General features: G+C 39.2%; 1 protein-coding gene across 2 annotated transcripts in view; it reads right to left on the bottom strand.

The window, feature by feature from the left end:
• Window positions 1-21,548, bottom strand: part of LOC110948542 (apoptosis-stimulating of p53 protein 2) — a 31,980-nt gene extending 10,432 nt beyond the window's left edge. Inside the window, exons 1-10 of one of the 2 annotated variants that reach the window (XM_022190113.2) lie at window positions 21,392-21,548; window positions 20,949-21,098; window positions 8,983-9,130; window positions 7,856-7,969; window positions 6,293-6,363; window positions 5,001-5,102; window positions 3,116-3,290; window positions 2,737-2,918; window positions 2,469-2,633; window positions 604-651 (exon numbers count right to left, since the gene is read on the bottom strand). In XM_022190113.2, coding sequence (XP_022045805.2) covers window positions 604-651; window positions 2,469-2,633; window positions 2,737-2,918; window positions 3,116-3,290; window positions 5,001-5,102; window positions 6,293-6,363; window positions 7,856-7,969; window positions 8,983-9,130; window positions 20,949-20,975 — 1,032 coding nt within the window. In that variant the 5' untranslated portion in view covers window positions 20,976-21,098; window positions 21,392-21,548. The remainder of the gene's footprint in view (window positions 1-603; window positions 652-2,468; window positions 2,634-2,736; window positions 2,919-3,115; window positions 3,291-5,000; window positions 5,103-6,292; window positions 6,364-7,855; window positions 7,970-8,982; window positions 9,131-20,948; window positions 21,099-21,391) is intronic. The other variant, XM_022190114.2, reaches the window with a different exon arrangement.
• Between the last annotated feature and the right edge of the window lie 3,318 nt (window positions 21,549-24,866).

Genomic DNA, 24,866 nt, shown 5'->3' with positions numbered 1-24,866 from the left:
TTAACAGGCAATCACCCATACTTTTTGTGACTTCTGCTGAGTTACTCCTAAATTAGAACAATTCTTAAAGAAAGCTCATGGAATGCAGCTACTGATGTTATGTTTATCAAATATTTACACTCTCTTATCTGGTGTTTTTATAAAGCATGCTGCAGGGGAATGCAGATTCAATACACAATGATTTCTAAGAAAGTGGGTTATAGGTGAAATAAAATCCACACTGATAGCACAACCTTTAGTATGGTAAATCTAAATTTGAATAATAGAAATCTTGAAGTTAGAAGACAGCACTTTCATCACTGACACAATATCTTATGGAGGGATAACACGCCTTTATACCTCCCAAACCTACCAAGCTGGCTAACTTTTATGTCAAACTTGGTTTAAGTTGTTATAACTCAACACCTACAAAAAAATATCTTTTTTATAGACAATGACAATATGAGAAACTGTGCCTTCAAAAGGAACACGGTACACTTTGTTTGAAACAAAAGTGGAACTAATACAAAAGCTAATGGAATCGGATGTGCCAAATCATATTTGAAAGATAGGACTGAAAAGAAAACAGATACATATGCACAGCTCCAATACTAGTTTAGTTACCTGAAGATGAGTGTCTTTTGAAGCCCTCTCTTTACCAGGATAGCCATTCTTGAGAAAACAAAAGCACAAACATGCAACAGCAGTTCAAATGACCAAATAGTCTCCCTTTTCCAGTCTAATATTAGCCTTTTCTCAGTGCTTCCTCAATTATGTGACAAAGATGGTGTGGGATGGCTCTCCGCTGGCAGCTCTCAGACTACCTCTCCTCAGTCAGTATGGTTAGACGTGTTTGTTGGGTGATGTCAGCCAGGCGCTTGCTGTTTGGTTGGAGGACAGAGCAGTTTGGATGTGGCGTGTCTTTGTGCTGGTGTGAAAAAGCCTCACTCATTACGATTCTAGGCAGGGTGTGGGTAAATCACCTCCTCTCTAGGGCCTATTCAGGTCTTCATCTCGAAATCACGCACACGCACACACAAATGCGAACACACATGCAAATACCTCTATGTGCTGTCCCTGTTTTTTTATACATGTCAAGGGGATATTAACAGAGAGGTTCTTGTGGTTTAAAGCAGGGCACAAGTTGCGCATACATCTAAAAAAGCCTCTTGTAGAGCTTCACAAGGATATGCTAAAACTCCATTATAACATTTATTGTTAAAGTTCTAACTCAAAGGCCACTTTAGATCTTGTACACTGCATTTATTTAGTAAATATTGTATACTAAATACTCCTAGGACTATTTTTTACATGTACAATACATTAGAGCTCTGAAAAGATATTCATGAAAATACAATTTTTATGGTTAATAGACTCAATTTTAATTTGGTGGAAAAGAGAAAAGTCATCACTGAAAGTCAATAAAACACCCTAATTATATGAGAGAAAATGGACCTGATTAGGAAAACATAATTAGAAAATGGCACAGAGGACAGGGTAAAATGACTCATGTAATTTAAAATGGTGAAAACATGAAATCATCCATTGTCAATCAGGATGATTATGTTGTATTTTCCCACTCATATCCTTGTTTTAACAACACAAGCATCTAACCTCAAGCAGTGAACATGTTAATTTTTCTTCCTCACAGTCTGTTTCATCAGCTAGTCTGTGGAGCCTTATTTACAGTCCCATGGCAACTTGTGTACAAAACAACTTCTGGAAAGGGGAGAGAGGAGTAGAGGATCAGGGAGACACCCAGGAGTGAGCTCAGAGCCAAAACCTTAACACACATCTTGGCCTCACCAAAAACTGAATTATCCAGCCTGCTGACTTCTACTATGTGTTGAATCCTACTATGTATTTGATGTTGTTTTTATAAAAACATTTTTCTTTTGTAAAATTGTCTTTTGTTTTAATAAGACTGGTTATTCAACTTTTGTTTCTTTCAAGAGTGCAGTCACAGAAGATAGAATCTCCACTGACATTCCTGAATGTCTGATCATCGTCTGCACTCATTACTCCTCTCTCATCTTCAGGACTTGTTTTTGCCAAATGGGATTGAAAATACAGCTGAGTGAGGAAGTGGGAGAGTAAACTCAGATGCAAAATATTTTAAATGATCAAAACAATAATCAATCCCCACCAGCTTTCTCAGAAAGAACATTAAAGAACGGAAAAAGACAGATAGGAAGTGATTCTTCCACCGAGTGAGGGGGTCACATTGTTTTCCCACACAGAGGACAGAAAGTTCGAGGAGTCTTACGCTGACATGGCTGAGCTCTGAATGCCGAGGAATCTGAGGCTTCCGGAGGTAAGAGAGATACAAACAGCCCTTATTATAAGGCCACTAGGGGGAGTTTGGTTCAAAGCATTTCTGCTAGTTTTTAGATCATATGAATAATGGTATCCTGACTAATTGTGACAGTCACAGTAAGAATTAAGGCTATGTCGATGTTTTTATGGTGTTGTGGCGTAATAATACTCACAGGCAAGTTCTCTTTCTGCTGCAGGGCTGCCTTTTTCTTCCACAGCCGATCTCGGAGCTCATTGATCCGTTTGTCCATAGCAGCCACCTCCATGTTTCGCTTGTTCAGGCTCTCTCTCTGCTGCTGCAACTTTGAATTTTGATCCTGGTTGAGCTTGTTCCTCAGCTAACCATCAAGATAAAACACAAAAGAAGAGTTAGTCCAACATCTGTGCTCATTGAAAACAAATATTATATCAATGTTAAACCTAATTATGTTTTTTACACACCTGTAGCTCTTTGTAGAGGCGGTCCAGTTCAGCCACTGAGCTCTGGTTGTCATGGAAATTGTCCATTTTGCCATTTTTGAGCAAATCCAGCTGTCTGCTGAGTTCCTCCACTTTGGACGCAGCCATAACTAATTCTCTCTGCTTCTGCTGAAACAGGTTGTTCATTTGCTCTATTTCTTCCACTGGAGAGAAAAGATGTGCAACAATGATGGAGAAATGAGAAGAGAAGATGCAAAGAGGGACAAAGAATACAATGAAGACAAGAATTCGTAGAAACACGTCAAGTCTAAACCTAGATTAAATAAAAATTTTCATGGTACCACTCATACATTATTCTGAGAATACATCCCATCAATATATACACAGTCAATGAGCTCACCTAGTTTGCCATTGCTGAGGCGTTTCTGCTCCACCTGGCCCTTGAGGGCACGGACCTTCTTGAGACGAGTTTCCTGATTCTCAATGTTCTCTCTGAGGCGCTGGAGCTTTTCCTGCTCAGAGGCCTGCTGCTGCTGACGCTGCTCCTGCTGCTTCAAGAAGCGCAGTCGCTGCTCCTGCACACAAAAAGAGAGGAGACTGTAGGCACAGAAGTAAGAAACCCAATTAAACAAACACATTCCAAGTGTCCTGATGAAAGACCCTCTACTATATACTCACATAAGGTCAGCTGATCAGCTACTCCTATACACACCCAAATCTTAGCAGGAGCTCAGAGGGGACAGAGCCTTCTCTGTGGTTGCCATAATTTTGAAGAACAAATTGCCTTTGCACCTTAGACAGGCCCCTTCACTGTCCATTTATAAAATTCATCTTAAACACATTTTTATTCTGTGGCTTTCCATCCAGCATGAAACATTGATTTGATTTGTTTTTAGTGTGTTTATTGTGTGATTTTATTTGTTTAAAGTGCCTTTATTGTGTGATTTTATTTGTCTTTGGTGCCTTTATTGTGTATTTTTGATTTTATTTGTTTCATGCTTCTATTGTGCATTTCTAATTTTATTTGCCTTGTTCTGGATGTACAGCACTTTGTTTGAATCTGTGGCTGTTTAAAGTTCTATACAAATAAAGTTGGATTGGATTGGAATGGAAAATCTTGCAAGATGTTTGCAGGACCAGGGCCACTGGCTGTTTAATACAAAAATGTTTCATGTGCCTGTCTCTTTAAGCAGGAATACTGTCTTGAGTTCAGTCTTTAACTATGATGTGGTATGCCATAAATGTGACAGTGCTCTCCCAAACAGGTTCTCAGATGAGCACAACACTGACTCTGTCCAGAACTGCTCAGGTGATGTTTACTTAACTGTGTTTATGTGTAACTAACTCCTTGAAAGATACATTCCTTGGTTTGCTTCATTGTCCTCGGGCATACAGTGCTTGGAACTGAATGCTAAAGTTTCTCTGCAGCTTGCCAGACATTTAATGAGTGAAACAGAGAATTTTACCACTTTCCTTTTCAAAGTTGTCGAAATACAGTTAATAGTCCTGAATCAGCAGAAAATAGACATTTTAAGGAGCCTCAGCAAGAACCAAAAGTATGCGTAGGAGGAAATATTCTCACTCAAGTGATATTTTTTCCATTTTACTCTGTTCCTAATTCTCTGGTGCTTCCCCACTGTGTGAGATAGCGTTTCCTCAAGTGTTCTTAATTCCCGAGTTTGTGTGAGTGTGTGTTTATGTGTATGTGCGTGCATGTGTTTGTTTTTATATCTCTTGTATTAAGTGCTTTTAATTGTTGTATTGTTTTTATGTAAAGCACTTTGAGCTGCTCCCTGGCATGAAAAGGGCTTTATAAATAAAGATTGATTGATTGATTGAAATTATATTGTGCCTGTTTTCTGTCAAGTGTCTTTCTTATAGTCACCAATAAAGCCTGACCAAAGTGAGAACCCAGTCATGAGCGAGTGAAAAGAGACCTTCAAATAGCAGATGTACTCTGCACAGTGAGAAGCCAAAGCAGGAAGCCGTCTCAGGCCTCTCAAATTATAAACACTTACAGCCACCCACCATTAATCTCACCTGTCTGTCACAACCTCCACTCCATATGCTCTCACTTGTCAACTTTGTGAGTGCACTAGACTTTCAGTACCTTTGTGTTGTGCACCAATTCCCCCGTCTCATAATAATCCCTTTTTAGTCTTGTCCATTATTTTTTTCTCTCCAGGTCTGGCTTTTACTTTCATCTCCACCACATAACTCCTTCATCTCTTGTATCTACCCATCTATCTCCTGGACCCTCTTTCATCTTGCATTTCTTTATGCACCTTGGAAGCGAGGAGTTGTTGTTGAGCTTCTATCTGTTGCTGCTGTCTGGCAGCCATCTCTTGAAGCTCAGCCAGTGTCATGTCCATCCGGGGTGTTGCCACCTAGGTAGAAATAAAGAAATACAAAGAATACAACAAAAAAGATTAATCTTTGTGTTGTTATACGAGGTGAAATCATTATATTGACAGCCAATCAAAGTCTAAATCAAGACTAAAAGTGTAGCAAGTTTAAGACATGTGAAGACTTCATGGAAGCATTACAATACAATCCTTTAAAGTTCATATTCGAACCTCAAAAGAGGTTCAATCTAAGCCTTTTGTGATTTCAGAATTCATGATACAATGGGGGTTTTTTTCCTCAAAGGTGACATTCTCAGCTCAATAATGAAATTACAGTCGCGTCTGTGTTACGCTTCACTGATTAATTTGTGATTTGCATTTATACACTGCAGGGTGTGTGAACTGAATCTAATTAATTAGTACCCCATAGCACATCGTCAAGCTTGTCACGTATAAAACAACAACACAACAGGTCACAGAATTTATGTTAATATGGAATATATGACCCACATTTTTACAACGAGGAAAATGGAAATGACTTAGTAGCAGGTTGTATGATTATTTTGATCAATACAAAGATCACAATTATTTCTTATTTTTCAATTCAATTCATTTCAAACATTTTATTTATCCCTGAAGGGCAATTAAAAAGGCATGAAGAGCAGGATTATTCATTCACTTTTTGAACAAAATATTTCATTACATTTTCATATTTAAAAAAATAATGCATTGCTTGCACTCTTATGTTGTACTACATTTCAGCTAATGTACACATCTTTGCACCAAAATAAGACTTAAGATAAAGTTCTTCTTCACCCAAAGTCAGTATATCTCCCACAGTCAAAATATAAATAAAACCATACCCAAAAAGCTCATTTGCTGAATGTCAGCTCATCAATAGACAATGCAATTTTCTAATGATCCCTAAACACCTCACATGTAGGCTATGCACTAGCAACAGAATAATTAAAATCCAACAATCATGCAGCCCTGCTAAGTAGCAATGTGTTGATCTTTTATCTGAAATGAGCCAAGAACATGAACTGTAATTAATGATATTCAAATGATGAGCCCTCGCAAATGAAAACAAGTACATGACTTCTGTTCTTCTCCATATTTAAAATAAAAAAAATATGATTATTGACTAAGCGAAGCTATGAATTACCTGCTCAGTGCTAAACACATAACTAAAAAAATTCAAACATTTGTATAAAAAGAAGTGAAGCACTCACCCCATTCTCCATCCTTCTGTCTGGGGGACCCTTCACTCCATTCCTCTTCGACTCTGAGCCTCTTGACCCTCCTGAGTAACCAACATGATAGAACAATTCAGACATCAAAGTCTATTGCAAAGCTTGATCTAAGGTGACTTTTTAGTCCAAGCCAGGAAACAGCAAATTGCACAAAACACTGGACTTTACAGACAGCTGTGAAAAATTATTGGAACTTCCTCTTGCCTTTTTGCCAGTCAATGTCTCTAATAAACAAGCACTTAGGTGCACAGGTTTCTCAAGACTTGCTGTAAAGGGCCATGTGCATCAGTAGGAAATTAGAAAAAAAAGGCTGGCTGGCACTGAATGATCTTAGCTCTCCTGGGAAACAACTGGGATCAGTGCTCTTTGTGACTTGCAATAATCTCAGGATTTAACCTCATACATAATCGTCTGTGGGTGGGTCCACAACTTTGTGTGTGTGTGTGTGTGTGTGTGTGTGTGTGTGTGTGTGCGTGCGCTTGTCTGTCTACAACTGTGAACTAATATCCAAGCCTGTCGCTAGCTTGGGCCTGGCAATCCATATCCTATCCTTAAAGTACTCGCCCATGACCAAAGCCTTTTAGCTTGCATAATGGTTTTAGATAACCCTTGACATACAACATGCACGGTAAATACCAACTGAGTAAGAGAAAGTGTGAACATAAGACCATACTACGGTAAGTTAAATAGTGGCAACTAGGTGTGAGGGTGCTTAGCTATTGCAGTTCAGCAGAAAATGCATTTTATCCATTGATGTGGTGAAAAAGAAAATGCCTGTACAGCATTGGTGAAGGTGAACAGGTGAACTGACAGCACACTGGGACTGAGTGTAGAACTGAGGACTTCCATACAGTAAATAATGTGAACACCATAGAAATAGGAAACAAATTAACTTGTCTTTAATCAAAAATACAGTAATAGAAAAAGGTAATAGAGAGTTGAATCAAAAAGACTGAGTGGAAGCTAAGCGAACAGAGTGGGAAAACAAGAGCAGGCTAAGATAACAGGAAGGGAAAACAGCCATCTAATCCCTGGGCCAGACTCAAGCTGTGAGGGGTAAAAAGGCTTAGTTACGCAACTGGGGGCTGAGAGGATAGCGCACGACTAAAATACTAGACTTTTCTGTGTTCTTAAGAAAACTGAAAAGTAACAGGCTTATGACGATATGACTGGGACACCCTGCGTTGAGCCTGGTCTCCAACAGTACGGCTAAATAAGGCTTTTTCAAGGATTTGAGGGGCTGGCTAATACAAAACCCTTTCTGGATAAGGAAAGTGTTGAGAGAACCATTTTCAAACTTCTGTAGAGGAAACAGGAGAGGCGGTCTGATTCAAATTTTAAGCTTTGGACAGGCTGTTAATGTACATTCCCCTAACTGTGTGGATACGTGTCTATTTAAAGGCAGCAGACATCTCTGGAGGTAACGGTACTGGTGTTAAATGCCTTTTCTCTGATGACAGCTCTTGCCCAGTCATGGCTTTGATGAGAAGTGACCATAGAAAGCCTTGCTTCCATTTCACTATATTGCAGATAGACACTTACCTGATTCCCTGCTCGGGGCTCGGTTGTGACGCAGAAAGAAGCGCACCTCCGCCCTGTGTTGTCCCCAACGCTGGAGCACATCCAGCATTCTCTCCCCATCACCTACAGCTCTCTCTGCAGAAAATAATATACAACAACAGATCAGTGCTCAGTTGTAAGGTTAAAACACACCCTTAAACTCAATATGGAAACATTTCCATTATATTAAGCTTTGCAAGGTTAAAGCTGGTGCCAATACAAATGTAGGTCAAGTGTACATGTGCTGTTTGTTTTCTGTATCCTGTCCAAAATACAATAAAAGGTGACTCATTTTATCAATACAAAGGGCTCATTAACCATTCTTTAGACATTTTGTTTAACTGGCTCAAGTCCACTTCATTATATGAATGGCCTAACATATTACTGTCAAGAAGAGGTCAATGGAATTGATTCATCATAAAGGCAGAAGTAGAAAATATATCAGGAAGAACAATATTATAAAGATTATTAGCAACTTCACATCTAAATTGTATGCAAAATGTGACTGTTGTTTTTTTCTTTCCAGTAGTCAAAAGTGGCCTGTAGTGAATGGCTGCAAAATGAGACAATCTTTTCAGTATTTAGCAATCTCTTTTCAGACTACTTGTGGAAGTACTCAAACACAATAATTGGCACTTTCTTCGCTCTTACGGCAGCATCACCATGGAAACAGCGATGGAGTCTGGCTCCTTGAGTTGTGATTCTGAATAAATCTCGACTCTTAGATAAGGGACAGGGGAAAATGAGGCAGGCATCTCAACCCCCCTCCCCATATCCAACCTGAGAGATGTGCTTGAAGTCCAGGTACTTGTGTTTGTTACAGGGATTATGGGCTCTACCTCATTTGCATTGCAGACTCCAAAGAGATAATCCCTTTAAAAAGAAATCACCAAGCAGATGACCACACAGCTAATTCTCCATGTATGGTCAACTACAGAAAAGCAATTTCACTCTAAAAAAAAAAAAAAAGCGAGGAAGACAAACTAAGTGACTACACAGTGACTCTTGTCCCTTGTGCAAACAAAACAGCATACAATTGAAATTTTCTTGTTCTGCACTATATGTAGACAAAGAAACATAGCATTGCATAGACTGGCACTGTGACTCACCAGATCCACGCCACATCTCAGAAAGGTGGCAGTCTGTTTCCCCCGGTTCCTTGCACAACTCCACCACGTCCCGGCACAGCGTCTCCGGGGTAACGGGGACCTCAGTAAAATGCTGGTCATTGTTACTGAGGTATACAGTCAGGAACATCTGGGGGCAGCAGGGGGGAGGGGAAGAGACAGATAGCCATGCTGATTAGATAGAGACAAACTAAATAAGAATACAAGATAGGGGATCCTGGTGGAGTCAGTGTGAGTGGAGTCAACACCACAGTTGTCTGTAATTGCCGTCTGATTTCCCTATGGTTCAGTGTGTGTAAACAATATGTGTGCTTCACTAATAGTAACATCTGTTTCCCAGGACTCATTCCTCTATGTCAACAGAGACATCAGAGGGCACCTAGTAGAATTCCATTTCATCCCACACCATCTAACTGCTAACTAGTGCTGGCACCACTGTGAGAGATCCCTCAGTCCCAACACACATACACTAAATACCCCTGCCAAGTGCTCAGAAGGAACAGACCACTGAGGAGCTGGATTTGTATGTCAGTGTGTGACTGGCAGATGGTAGAGACTGGCTTACTACAATCTTAAAGGAAACAAGCAAACTCAATGAAGCTGTCCCTGATAGAAGTGAAATGCAATAGCCTGCAACTACTGCGGAAGAAAAACACATCAATTCTGAGCAGAAAATTGAACTGTCTGTCAGCAAGGATCCCAAATGCTGACACACACGATAGCCTCTATTCTGACAATTACTGTATCACTAACAAACATTATAAACAAACTCTCAAATCAATATTTAGACAGGACATGATTTATTTTTTATGTTTATAGTAGGCCCCAGGACTCCAATTTAATTAAAAAATGAAGGGCTAAGACAAACCAAAGTCTTGACAGTCAAACTAAAAACACGCATCAGAAATGTCAGTGTGATACTCTAAAACCTAGACAAAAGCTGACAGTTGACATAAAGATAAAAAAAATTGTGTCTCTGTGTAGTCAAAAAAACATATCTGCATAAGAGACTTTTAGGACTGTGCTGGAATATGCATTTGCAATCTCATCACACAATATAGGTTGAAGCTTTGATAAAGTCAAAATAAAATCAATATGATAACAGAGGTATCCAAGGAGTGGAATGCATTAAACTAAATGAACCGTTCTGTTTCTACCCCAGCTCTTGGCACAATGTAAAGACAAATATTAGTTGTACGTAGGCTCTAAGCAGAGTCTGTCGTAACTGACACAAGTTGCCTTCGCCATTGTGAGCATTTATACTTTCATGCTATTCTGTCTGCAGTGTCCAGCAATTTTACTGCTAAAAGACAAGATGACAGTGGGGGTTCTATGTCACTCTATGAAGTCATTTCAAGTACATCAAACAATGGTGAATGAAACGGTACAGATTATACTGAAGTCGTGGTCTTTAAATAATGAACAATAGTTACTTTAACGAATTACAGCAACGAAGGAAAGAGATTAAAAAAAACATCAGTAGGAAATGGTGTATTTCATCTGTCAGCAGCTGATTTTTGTCGACTAAAGAATTTTTTGAACTATGACAGCAGCAAAGGATGGAAAACACATAAACAATAAGTGAATCATCGTTGCTGAGGTCTGCGTTGCCGAGAGGTAAGCATCAGGCTACCTCCCAAGGTACGCAGGTATGCTGTACCTACGGCACAGATGATTCTATACATAAATATGATCCACGTTTAAAGCTTTCACAGCGACCTCAGTAAGGATGAGCCCAAGACCATAGACTGTATGTAAAAAGATGGATGTAACCTCTGGATCTGGAAAATTAAGCCAATATGGAAGTGCCTTAAAGATGCATTCTTTCTAATGCCCAGAGGGTGGAACACCTGTTGCAAAAAGATGTTCAACAGCTCAGAAGTCTGTGAGAAAATTAGTACATTTCTCTCCTGATCTGTTACCTTAGTAAACAGTTCCCTAATAAGTGTATGGTCTGAACTGCTTGTTTCAAGACTTTGACACAGCATGGTGTTTTCATTGGTAAAAATAGTGCCATTTAGAGTAAAATAATGATAAAGCAGAGTATGCTTCAAGGGGTGCTACTTTGTGATTGATTTGATTGAAGTCGCTTCTGTATCACCATGTGTAGTGTCCCCGTGTTCTCCAGTCAGATCCACCGCTTACTCGTTACATAGATGGACATAGAATAACCTGAAGGGTGTGTAATTGTCAGAGTAGTATTGTTGTATATATGCTCCAAACCTCCAGGTTAGACTGTCAGGTTTTTCCATTCTGAGCTACCATGAATGGCCCAAAGGGGCCATGGTGGGAACATCAGGTCAACAGGGTCACAAGCACAAAGGGCTTGAGAGGAGGGGGGTGAGCAGAGCAGCTGCAGTGGTAGTGCAGAAACAAAAGTATTTGGTTTGCTTTTTAACAGTGGGGTGAAGTGTTTAAATGCACAACAACCTTAAAAGAACTGTCTTTATGCCCCTTTTCTTCTTCAGGCGAAGCTTACTAAGTGAGTAGGCAGGTGACATGTTGTCTTTGAAAATCTCCTTAGCAACACATACAACTGGAGAAGATTTGTTTTTCATGGTGATGAAGTGAAGGTGGAAGCAAGGGGTAGTGGTCTGATTCAGAGGACCTGACTCAACTGGATTGTTCCGTAGGGATGTAAATGAAAGATCCCCATCAACAGAGCGAATCAGCAGTGAGTCATCAGTGTCTGTAATATACAGTACAGAAAGCTGTAAACAGGTACGGCCCTTGTGTTCCCAACCTCACTCTGTGATAGAAGACCACCCTGGAGAACAAAGCAAAAAGCAGGACTTTTTCTTTTTCGGTCTGTTAATAAGAATAGTTTTGTATGTAGCTGACAAATAAACTAAAATCACTTAACATAACAAATGACAGTGCCAAGGCCTGTAATTAAAAGAAAACCTTAACTGGCATCAATTTCATGCCGTCTGTCTTTAGCAAAGGACTCCAAAAAAGCCATTCAGAGATCAGCACAAGAGTGGCTGACATCATCACAACTTCCCAGAAATGTAGGACATTCAAATGACCCTGTTAACATTTGTAGAGTGAGAGGGAGGAATGAAAGAGAGTGAGAAGACCAAACCATTAAAATGGGGAATATAGTCTTGGTGGGGCTGGTACCTGTGCTGAAAGCCAACTCTCCTGAGCACTAAATTTAATGATCCAGGGCCATCAGTATCCATCTGCAGGAGTTAGCACTTTGCTGTTGACCTTCATCTACCTTGCACATGTGGTCACGGCTGGTGGGCTATAATACTGCAGCCATATACAGCAATATATACATAATTAATTAATCTAATTAGGGCTAATTCTCATTCATATTGTTGTAACCGTCTAAGACCCAAGCTTTAGTAGGGCTTGCATTTTAGATTTCTTCTAGTTATTTGGGATAAGGAGTAACCAAGAAATACAATTGGATAACATACAATATCTGATTATTATGTTCATTATAGTTATATTTATATTGTTGTTATTATCATTATTATTATTAGTAGTAGTAGTAGTAATAATAACAATACATTCTTTTTGAGAAAAAAAGTCCACATTTGTGGATGCCAGGTCGTAGGAGGTTAAACTTTTTAAAAATATGTAAAATAAGCTTTGGAAATACATCCTGTTCTCTTTTACCTTCTGTCTCTTTTCACGGGCTCTGTTCCCATTTAACTTTTCATCAATCAGCAAACCAGTGTGTCTGAGAACCAGACAACATGGCATTTTTCACGCAAAAACAGATACTATGATATCTAGCATAGTATACCAATATCAGAATAATGTCTGCCTCTGCTACGTTAAAGAGGTGTACCTAGACAGACAGGTGAGAAGAATACCCTCAGCCCCCATTTTAACTCAGCCAGACAAATTGAGAGCTCATTAAATATTCATAGATACAACAGCGAGTAAAATTAAACAGCTCAATAATAGCCTGATGGGCCCACTGCAAAACAGAAAACAGTAGCTCAATAACTAATCAGAAAGCATCACTTTTTGAAGCCTTATACAGCCATGGAACAGAGCAGTATTAATTTAGTTTGCAAGCATATGAGAACGCCTGAGAGAAACGAGCTTTACTTGCCTTTTTTCTGTCAGGTGTGGAGTGGATGACAGAAGGAATTCCTGAATTGCAGTTCCTTCCAATCTGAGATAGGGCAAAGAGATTGCCCTAGGGAAGGAGAAGGGACAAGCTGCCTCTGCTGCTGTGGTTCACTGTAATAGTGAAAGATTTCTAATTCCATCATAGCATCAGTGAAGACATAGCTGTCTCTCAGGGTTTGGGACTGGTGGGACAGCTCAGGATTGCACACTGATAATTATAGCCAATGCAAAGAAATGTGGCTTAATGCTGCAGCGTGCATGGTAGATATGCTCAAAGCAGATCAGCTATAAGGCTAGGTCATTGGGGCTATATCTCAGGGATTAAGTTAATCCGCTATACCAAAATATTGCCCTTTATAACAGTCTACTGGCTCAAAATTACAATAGTAAGCAAAATTCAATAGCCTGCAGCAAGGCTACACCCACGTATACCTTGGTACAATATAACAGTACAAAGGTCATCACTTTCATTATCAGCTTTACAGGTTCAGTATCTGGTATAGGGTGTTTAAATCCCCACAAAAATCCTATTGCAAGAACTTGAGCTGAACAAAAACCTATAGAATGCTGGGGGTTAATTGTCCATGCTTAAGACATCCTGTTCAAGACACACACAATAACACAGATAGGACTGTGAGATGAAAGGCGGTAACATCAATCTCTCAGACAAAAGACACTGTAATAAGAACACATCTAAGAGTAGGAGAGTGACTGCAGCTGGCAGTGCTGACCTGTTCTACTGTAAAAGGTCTGAGAGGTTGAAAAAGAGACACTGTAAAAAAGAAAGAGATATACCGTAACAGTTGTTGTAGGTTATTGCTTGAAAAGCAGATTCTTTGTCAGTGATTTTATCTTGCATGAAGTTAAATAAGCTGCAGTGCCTGTAGGGAGATGCAGAGCTGTTCTGTGAATTACTGTAGAGTGAAGATATTAAGTCTACAGATGCTGATTTTTCCATTTGCCATGAAATTTATATCCCTATTCCTCTTAAAGCCCCTAAAGAAGATGCCATTGATTGCAGTCCTGAACAGGCTTTTCAAGCTGCTCCAGTTGTTTAGACAGAGAAGTCTGAGATGACTTGAGTTTAAATATCAGCAGTGTAACCCTAGCCAATTACAGAAAGGAATGCTGTGTTGGTGTGTGTGAATGGCACTCCCACTGATTGTTCAGATAACGTACATGTAGCATGCAGCATGCAGCAACAGACTCGTGCACTAAAACAGAGCACTTGGCAGGTACTTGTCTTGATGTAAATGTGTTAGGACAGGTCGAAGGAAAATTCAGTTATAAGAATGATCCTTTGATAATATTACTTCAAATCGTCCTAAAACCATATCGATCCTTGTGTCCTTCCTTGAAAATCCACTTTCCTCTCGTGAGGTCAATTCCACAGCACTAGTCTCTCAAGATCATTTACCAAATGCAATTGGTCACATATTGAGTTAAGACAGATCAAAAGTGCGTGCCTCTGCAGTTTCCCGTTTCCAGGAATAGACTAATCACAAGGTTTTATACCATAATAGAATTACTTTGCAATATCAGAATAACTAGTAAATGAAAGCCCATCCTGTCACAAGGGATTTACATCAGTACAGCTAAAAACATCCAGAGCGACAACTGAGATAAATCATTATCTCAGAATAAATCATGCGTCTGTGCCAATGTTCCCTGTAAGAGCAGCAAGTAAATGATTTCAGTTTAGCAGGTTTACCAGTGTATGCACTGTTTTGGGTCAATGTTTCCCTATTTTAAGGCTGAAACTTGCCCATGTATCTTTTCATACTGGTCAATACGGTTTGAACTGGAACTCCACCGAGATTGTTTTGTGATTATTGGTCAATTCATGTATTGTTCAGATTATAAACATGATAACCAACAAACACACATTCACACTCCAACTCAGTTGTCAGAATTATATATATATTTGTAAATACACTGACTGAGCATCTATTCCAGCTTTGGGTGCAAAAGGTGACAAAACACATAGCTCGAAACCAACACCACTTTTCAGTGACAAATCTGATTTTTTTTTTTAAGGTCCGCAAAATAATAAAGTAAAAGAGAAAAAAAAGGGAGATAAATAGTACCATGACTGTAACTGTGAAATTCATTTAACATAAACCCTTTATGTGAACACACAATTGCTTGATGTATTGCCACTGCAAGTCTAGATAAAGAACACAGGAATTATTCCTCATCGAAGCACAGGCATGTTTTCATAGCCATTTGCCTGGAGGCAGGATTACACAAAAATTACACAGCCAACTTTCATGAAATTTGGTGGGGAGATGGAGCATGGCCACTGAAATTTTGGTGCAGATCCGGATCACTTTCTTTAAAATTCCTCCTAACTCTCAATAAGACCATAGCTTATTTCACTTTGTGATGATTAAACTTTACATGAATGCTGAACTGTGGCTGGAGATCAATACAGATCTTGGATCAACAACAGTCTGTTACATCTTTAGCTGCAGCTTCATTTCAACTACAGTAAAAAGGCTGAAACTGTTAGGAAAGGTTGACTTCTGCTGATATGGATCTGTCAGTGTAAAAGCTAGACAACCATGGTTTTACATATTTTACTGTTGACTGTCAGAGGTAAAGGTTACTTCTCTCTAAGTAGCATAAAATGTGTTGCAGCACTTTATGGCAACACGACATGGTGTGAATAAAAGCGTGAAGAGTAAATGGTTGACAAGAACATAAACCAGAAATATTCAATAATTATGTACAATTTCAGTAAAAGTAAAACTTTGTTTGCACTAAGCTTTCTAAACAAAAGAGCACAACATACCTGTCTTGAAAGAGCAGGGTTATAGTCGGAAAAAATAAAGGAGAATGTCAAACCGGTTTGAAGTAATACATTGAAATTGACTATCAGTTAGACGCACCATGTAATCTAATGCCTAGGGTTAAATGGAAAAGCTGGCAAAGTGGACAGTGTGAGGCTGGGTGACAGTGGCAAAAGATAACAGAGGCTATATCTTCAGCTATGCCTGGGGGTTCTTTACCTTAGGGCTGCTGGGCCTTCTGTCCGCACACACTTTCAATTACAGATATTGCTGTGGTAAGCGAATGACTCAACTAGGTCTTGTTGACGGAGTCACCTTTGAATCTAATTACCACAAGTTTATAAGATACTGTTGCAGCATCTTCTAGTGCATGTGCCTTGGTTCTCCCTGCCACGGCTTCAAGAGTTGACACAGTTCCAGCATAGCAGTCCTTCAAAAAAGGCAAGGCAGCAGAAAACTCCCACATGGCTTTATGCATTATTTCTCTTTGTCTCTCTTTCATTCTCTCTCTCCCTATGCTGAATTAGGGGGATGAGGGGGCAAGGGAGAAAAGGTCAGGGGTAACAAACAGCAGAACGCATAGGGAATCTGAAAACACAGTAGCCTCATTCAGCTGCAACACTGAGAAAAAGCCAAGCAGCTTTTACAACACACTGAAGCTGCAGCAAGCTGTGACTCTTCAATCAGGACAACCTCTTCTCTCTGTCTGCACTGCAGTACTTAGCCTACCACTTTATAATCTTCGCTCTTGCAATACTCTTCCATTCCTTGTCTACATGATGAAGCAGTTCCTACTCTGTGCTTATCTGGGAGATAAGCAAAATAGGAGTTAAAATTAAGCAGAAGGCAGAGGATGTAACCACTTTTTTTCAAGCCTTCTTTACGGTTGGATGAAGTTGTTCTGAGAAATACCAAGGCCACAGGAGCCTGAAGGTTATTACAGAAAATATACAGAAACTGAAAACTGCTGCATAACTAAATGACTTCCTGAAAATGTAACAAAGCTCTGATACAGCTAGTCTGCTGTATGGGAATTTCATGTATGAAAACAATTTATCAACCCTTATTTCATGTGGGATGTGAATAGGCAAGAGGAAGCAATTCAAAACGGGACAGACACACTAATTGGCTTCCTAAAAATGCTCACTGAATAATGTCTTTGTGGTGTTTAATCTGTCATATGCAAAAGAGACCTCAGTAAAGCAGGAGAGTGAATGACTGTAGGAGGCAGAGTACAAAAGCCCTTTTCCACTGCAGGAACTTTTCCCGGGCTGGGGAATAAAATTTGTTCCTGGGCAATAGCTTATTTAAAAAAGGCATTGGAGCAGGGTATTACTCACACAGCAGCAAGCGATTGTTGTCAGTAGCAAAAAAAAAGAAGAGTTTTTGAATGACTCTGAAGAAAAACTCATTCAGACATCTTAGCTGGGTTTAACAGACTTACATCATCAAATATGGTAGAGATAAAGATCCAAAAATTATTATCTAACAACATAAAAAACTGCTTCATCATTAAAGCTCAAAGTCACCTTGTGAACTGTATTATATTCTGGAATACAAACAGCCTTTAACCTTTGCCACTCGTCTAACCAACCCCAAGATGGGTAAGACTAAAATGACAACAAATCTTAACATATACAATATAATGCCAGACTGTTAAAGACAAGTTTGCTCTCTCAAGTGCTACCGTCCTCCCTGATTACCATGACTTGCTGTTTGAATGTGTCTGTCCTACCTCTAGGTAATGTCATTAGCAATATTCACACCACACCATTGATAAAGCAAAAGTGAATGTTTACACTCACATGAAAAAAAAAGCCACCGCTGCCTTTTGTCAGACTAATGGACCTTATCATTATGGATGGGGCGGAACTGCAACCAGGATTGCACAGAAGGAACTTTTGACTGCTGACATAACCTAAATCCCGCATGGCCTGTGTGTTCCTCATGACTAGACTAAGAGATGAACCTTCAACAATGCTGTCATTATGTCTTCACACACCAAAGCTGAGTATTTCCTGAGCTGTACCACTTTAATGCATTATTACTCCTTTAATATTTGTTGCTCATAGATGTGAGTCACTCAGTGTTCCAACATGGTAAGCTGATACCTGCACAGGTGACTCTGGCGTGGTTCCTGTCAAAAACCAGGCTAATGCTATGCTGCCATTGTGGCACTAATGCACTGTGTTGTCAAACAGTATAAATTCAAGAAAATCATTCAGCTAGTTTATAAGATCATTGTTTGTGAATGACCGGTTTGGTTGAGCACTGTTTGTAATGTCTGCTCTATGATGAGCCAATCAGAGTTGTTAGAGTCCTATAATGATATAAACAACCTGAATGGTTTGAAACATGTATGATTTACACTACTCATAAGCTAATACTGTTCCAGTTATGAGTCAAAACATCACATGCCCTTGTCTATCACGTATGTGACCATCTACTTACGTAACCACCACAGCTCTCCCACAAAATAAACACAAAACCTATGGTGGCCACAGAGAAAGCCTGCTCGGGTTTCTGTTGACACACACAGCAAAAGCAGGCTTCCCAGAGCATCACCTCTCTTTCCCACCATCAAAACCCCACCACAAAGTCAAGGAACAGCGAGATGTGTTGTGGTGTAACCACAAAAGACAGAGTACAAATGCGTACAGTCAAAGAGTGCAAAACCAAATACTGCAGGCGGTTCACACAAAAGCATATCTGCTTAGAAATCTACACAGCAAGCAACTTGTATCATGGGAGAGGAATGAGGATGTGACATAGGATTTGTGGCTACAACATTTGAAAACCAAAATCATACAGAAACCTTTCTCCAAACATGTTTTCCCTGTTTGGTTTCTGTTGCATTGTACTGCTAAACCAGTCTTGAATATAATGCAACTCAACAAAAAGCCCACCAAGATGAAAAACAGGCTAATAGACCTGCAGAGAATTCAAGTCTAAACTTGGCATTAGTAAGTGTCTGCAGAACAAAGGCTGGTTCCAGTAGAGATAACAGCAAATCAGGAGTAAATGAGTTATACGACACTATGGTTCAATAAAGGGTGAGCATCTCTTATCAGGGTGCTGCCACAGCACAGGCGCACACACAATGCGCTCTCAACAGCATGCTGTTGAAGAGTCCCTGCAGCTCATTGTGTTCAGGAAACAGTGACCCCCTATTTACCATCCCAGCCAGCAATTATGACACTCCATTCTTACTACCCTCCCAAAGCCCCTGGCCTGCCCAAGCAGGGTCACGGGCTATTGGTGTAATTTATAAGACAATACCTCACATCAGACATGGCTACACAGAGGGCACTTTGTGTTTATCAGGCGAACACCAGGAGCTGTATCTCATTCAAACACACCATATACAGATATATTCTCGGGTGACAGAATTGGGAATAAAGGGGGAAATTTCTAAGGTCGTGTGTTGACTAATAAAGAAACAGATCCTGTGTTTAAGGGTGACAATTTATATCAATGAGAGCTGAGCTTATTGATAACAAAGGACTATGTGCCAGCAGCAGACTGAGGTCATGCACCAGACAGGAGTCATCTAAATACGACCGTGTCTCCACTGCTAAGATGAATAACACACTGATCAAGCTGTTTTACAAGACGCATTGGTCTGAGGCAGGAAGAGTAACAATAGTAGAAGCTGGGCATAGATAAACAGCATGATAATCATTTGTTTTCATTAATTGTTAACATCATTGTAAAAAAACAAAACAAACAAAAAAAACCTACCTGTGTATTGTAAAGCATGTGATCTGACAATTATGGCTGACCATATTTAAAGACAAAAGTCTTTAAATATGTGGCAACAAGGGCTGATAGGAAGTAATTCTGAAATGATTTATTAATTAAGCGATTAGGCAAACAACAGATAATTAGCTGAAAATTATTTTCATACAAGATTAATCATTGTAGTCAGATTACCAATACAACTACTCTGGTTCCAACTTCTAACACAATGAGGATTTGCTGCTTTTCTGTGTTGTCTTTACTGTAAAGTAAGTAACAGTATAAGCAATGTCAATCTAAGATACTGTTTAGCACTTGTCACTATCATATAAATAAATATTTATTGAATTAATAAAGAACAAAAAATGTATAAGTGACAGATTGGTTGTGAGGATATTTGTCAGTTATATCTCTCTGTGTCATGACACTTGGAGATAAGCAAGCTGTAGACGTAGTAAACTCTCACTGGATTAAAGTTTTACTAGTTACGTAGTCTTTGATCTTTGAATTTTGCTCCTTTACCGGAAGGCGGGAAGAGCCACAACAGAAAAGTAAAACTGCATTGCTCATGAGGCTCCATTTCTATTTGTCGGGAAGGTTATTTCTCCAGAGTATAGGCACACCACTGTCCGCTGCCCTTCCCTCCACACATCAGAGAAGTGCTGAAAGATAGAGCCTTGAACTGCAGCAAAGGCAATGGACCTCTGATGATGATGAAGATGATGGTGATGACATGGCAGGAGTCCAGAGCTGAGGTTAGCCGAGTGCCAGCCAGACTTGGCAGGTGCCTGCTGCTTGCTGTGTGTCCTGAGCAGGATTGACGTATTTTATATGCGTACTAGCAAAGCACACAACAGAGTAGTACGAACGAGTGAATGCATGTGCAGCAAGTGAATGACCATCTTTTGAGGAAGATGTCCCAACTGGGATACACAGATGGTGTTTTGACGCAGGGGGGACTATGGCTGGTGTGTGTGTGTGTGTGTGTGTGTGTGTGTGTGTGTGTGTGTGTGTGTGTGTGTGTGTGTGTGTGTGTGTGTGTGTAAGAAAGTCGTGTATGCGAGTAACATCCCCTAAAGCGAACACATTAGAGTATAATCACAAGCAGTCACAGATAATAAACTTCCCAGCAGCAGCAGCTTGTGTTGACATGGAAATGGCACAAAGTAGCAACGGGATGAACTTGCCACGTCTATTTAAATGCCCAGGTAACACACAGCGGCAGCATTGCGGGGTTAATGCGGAGCTATAACGTCGTAAACAGACACACTGCAATACGGGACGACGTTAAAACTTAAAGCGACGTCAATTAAACAAACTCACCGGCATCATTTTAGCTTCGTACCGCATTTAGCTAACCAACACAGCATGAATCCCCACTGGCAGTTTCGACGAAAGCGGACGATCACTTTAATCCCAGAGCCTAAAGCCGCGACAGGCAAGGCGACTTTCTCCTGCTTCGGGGGTTCCGTCCTGCAATGAAAAAAAAAAGCACACGGTTATTTTTTGGACCGAGAAAATGCCCAACAGTCAAATCCACTCGTGATAATCGCATCCCGTGTCGTGGACCTGTTGCTACAAATAACAAGGCCTCCATGACAAAAGTTTCCGTTGTAGTTGCGCGAGCATCGCTTCAGAACTTTCTAATGGCTCGTTGGAAGCGAGAGGCGCTTCAAAATAGCACCAAAATTTGTGAAAAATATTCTAATAAACCAAATTACAACCTGGTGAGAAGTTATTTGATATTTTTTCCATCTTTTACTCACCAGAGGACGTGTAGGTAACCAGCTCGAAACCCCGCTGACTGACAGTGTTGCTCGATAGCTCGCAGCCTATCCCGAAGTGACGTAGCGGGAGAAACTCAGTCCACTGTGGAATTCAGGCTCCGCCTCCTCGATCCGTAGCAGAAACTTCCCCTCCGGCCAGACAGCTCCGTGGACATGTATTGAAGCTCACTACTGCCACAAAAAACCTCAATATACTCTAAAGTTTACTCCACACTGACACTACTCACTTCATTAATTATTGACAGTAAATTAAACTCCCAGGAAAAGCAGGAAAGGTAGGAATCACGAGCAGAGTCAGGCAAAGATAAGAGGTCTCACTCTGCTCATTATAGACAACTCTGAAGGTAAAGTTGAAGTGGGTGGAGTAAATGGCTACCAAGCTAACCCTGATGTTTGACAGAGTGACCTCTTCAACTTTTAAAAAGGGGTTTTAAATCACGGACCCAAATCTACCAAAACTACATCAGAATCATCTTTATTGACAAGTGAGTTTTCATATATGAGGATTCAATTCAGTTCAATTCTATTCAATTCAAAAAATTTTATTTGTCCCCTGGGCACAGTTCACAGGCATGCAGAACAGTTGGATACAGAACAGTAGAACAGCTGTACCATAGTCCAAGCACCAACATCAACATGTTGGCATTATTTTCCAGAAAGATTAAAAGACTTCAGTAAGTGTTGCAGGACAAATACAAGTGTTTCAAGGAAAATTAGAAGTGTAGCAAATCCGAAGAATTGTAAAAATAATAGAATTTTTTACATTGTACAGGAGTGTGCAAATTATTCACTTGATAATGTGCGATATATGCAGTTCCTACAATTTTTAAATTCTGAAATCTTAGGAGGATATGTTCACATTTTTCAAGTGTATTTTAAAGTTTGTTTTTTTCTGCCTTAGCATGTGCATATTGTGATTTTTCTGATCATTTCCACCTTGAAACTGCAGTGTATTAATGAAATTGTCGAAAACAAAAATTCAGACTTCCTGGGTTTCATTTGTATTTTATTTATTTTGAAAAAAGTCATATATTGATCCTGCAAGGACAAACTGTTCTCTTTCACTTTCAAAAGTAGATTCTGTATGAAGTGTCAAAATCTACAACAGTTACATCAAAACCAGTTTTATTGCCAAGTAGGTTCGGAATTTGGTGAAGAAAGTTAAAAATATTTTTAAAATGCAAATGTTGTGAGACAAATAAGGTGCAAGCATATCAAGACAAATCAACAATGTAGCAAATTCAAGGCATCATAAAAGTAAATAATAAGTAATAGAAGTACAAAAATTCATGCAATTCTTGCAATTTGTGTCAGAAATCTTAAGGGACATGTTTGCATTTTTCAAATGCATCTTTAAGTTATTTTTTGTCTTGTTAGCATGTGGATATGATGTCTTTTTGTGTATTTTGTTGTTTTTGCAAAATAAGAAGTCAGTGCCACGGCTGAGCATTTCCACCTTTACAGCTGCAGCTGTGTAATCATGACAGTCTCTAATACACGTTCAGACTTCCTTTGTTTCATTTTTAATTTTTTCCATATTTTTTGGTGCATTTCTAATACATTATTGATCATGCAAAACTGCCTTTTCGCCTGTTCAATCTTGTTTGGAAGCTCCCTTAAAAGCACAGGGTCATCAATGGTGCTGCTAGAGCAGATAGGATTAAGGACCTCGATCAAAGACCCAACAGCTTACACTGCTGGGGCTTGAATCCCTGACCTTTAGACGGATCAGATTTTTGGGAACAAATCCTTCAAAGTTGAGCGGGTGGGCTCCAGCTGCAGCAAACAAGGAGTCAGCAGTTGTATGTGTTACATCTAAGACATTTTCAGACACGAGGGGCTTATATTCATGAAAAAAACTTTTAAATATGTGACTTTGATGCACAGAGGTGAGTTGTAATTGGTTAAATCAACAACTGAAAAGGAACTTTAAACAAACTATGTTTAATCTTTGACAGATTTACTTCCTTAACTTTTCAATGTGGGTTTTGTGTGATGTTTCCAAATCTATGGTAGCTACATACAATTCCTGCAACTGCTTGATACATTTTTCAAGTGTATCTTAATACAATGCTTCCGTGTCAGTATATAGAGCCTATATTGAATACCCTTTAACTGCCTCTTAGTGAGAAAATGTGTTGAAATGGGAAATTGAGTGAAGAACAGTTTTAATATATCTATGTCCGTCTAAAGTGTTTTCACTGTAATAGTTTGCGGACACGAGTTCTCATTTGTGTCAAGCTGGAAAAATCAAGTAGGTATCTTAAAAAAGTTTTCGTATCAGATTCTCTCTTTGTGCTTCATGAAATAGTTTTTACTTGCAAAACACAACAGAAGGATCACATTGATTCTGTTTTCAGAATGGGCCTGCCAATATACAAATCCACCCTTTAATTCCTGATATCGCTGTTAGAATTAGGATTAGTCACCAAGTCAGCAATTTAACTTAAAGCACTAGCCCTACTGTAAATGACTGTGAATGATAAATTCAGTTAATATATTACTATTTAAGGCCGCTTCCCACCATGTCTAATAGCTAAACATAGCTAGATTCATCATTAATGTTTATAGTAGTTTGCTACTATATGTAAGTCATTATGTCCACTGCAACCCTTTTTGCACCATTAAACCTTTATCATGTCAACTTGACAGGACCTTAAACTGGGTCATTTTTTTTTATAATTAAATGTTTCATATTTCAAAATGATTTTTGTGTAATCAGATAACTTTGTGCAAACCTGGGGTGCAGAGTTGGACAAATAGAGGGTTAATGCAATCCTAACACACACCAGCTCATTTCCTAATTCTTCCTGGCAGTTTACACAAGTCATGTTTTTTATAAATCACATTTGAAACAACCAATGTTTACTCAAGGTGCTTTCCTATGAGAAATAAGACTTATGTTACAAATTTTCATAACAAATTTATGTACTGAGGTCCATCTCCACAATATTATTTATTCCACAAATTTACCCAGCAAGTTTATATTAAGGTTAAACTGCAACAATACTGTTTATTATACAAATGTATCTGACTAATTGAACAACTGAGATTGTTAAGTATACAATCATACAACCACAGCATTATCTACCAATTAAAAAATTAAGAATAGAATCCTATAAACGTATATTTAAACTAATGGAGTCAAAGCAAAGAGTCCCTTTGCTTACCAGTTTGATCTGTCCATGGCGAATTATGATTGAAAGTCAATTAGGTTGTCATAATTTCAGCCAAAAATATTTGAATTGAGTGTTTAAGTCGTTTGTTGACAAATCCTATCAACATCCAAAGATTTCTTCCATTCAAAAAAAAAAAAGCCTATAGCTTGGGTTCTTTTAGAAATTTAGAAGGGTAATGCCAAATTGTATCTTATGTAGATTAAATACTTTTCAATTTTGTTCCAGGCAGGAGCAAAGAATGAAAAAACTGAGCAAAACAACTGCTTCCTAACCAA

The sequence above is a fragment of the Acanthochromis polyacanthus genome, chromosome 15 (genome assembly GCF_021347895.1).
Source record: "Acanthochromis polyacanthus isolate Apoly-LR-REF ecotype Palm Island chromosome 15, KAUST_Apoly_ChrSc, whole genome shotgun sequence".
NCBI classification, from domain to species: Eukaryota; Metazoa; Chordata; class Actinopteri; family Pomacentridae; genus Acanthochromis; species Acanthochromis polyacanthus.
The sequence above is the reverse complement of the archived record's forward strand: the minus strand, read 5'-3'. Positions and strand labels throughout refer to the sequence as shown.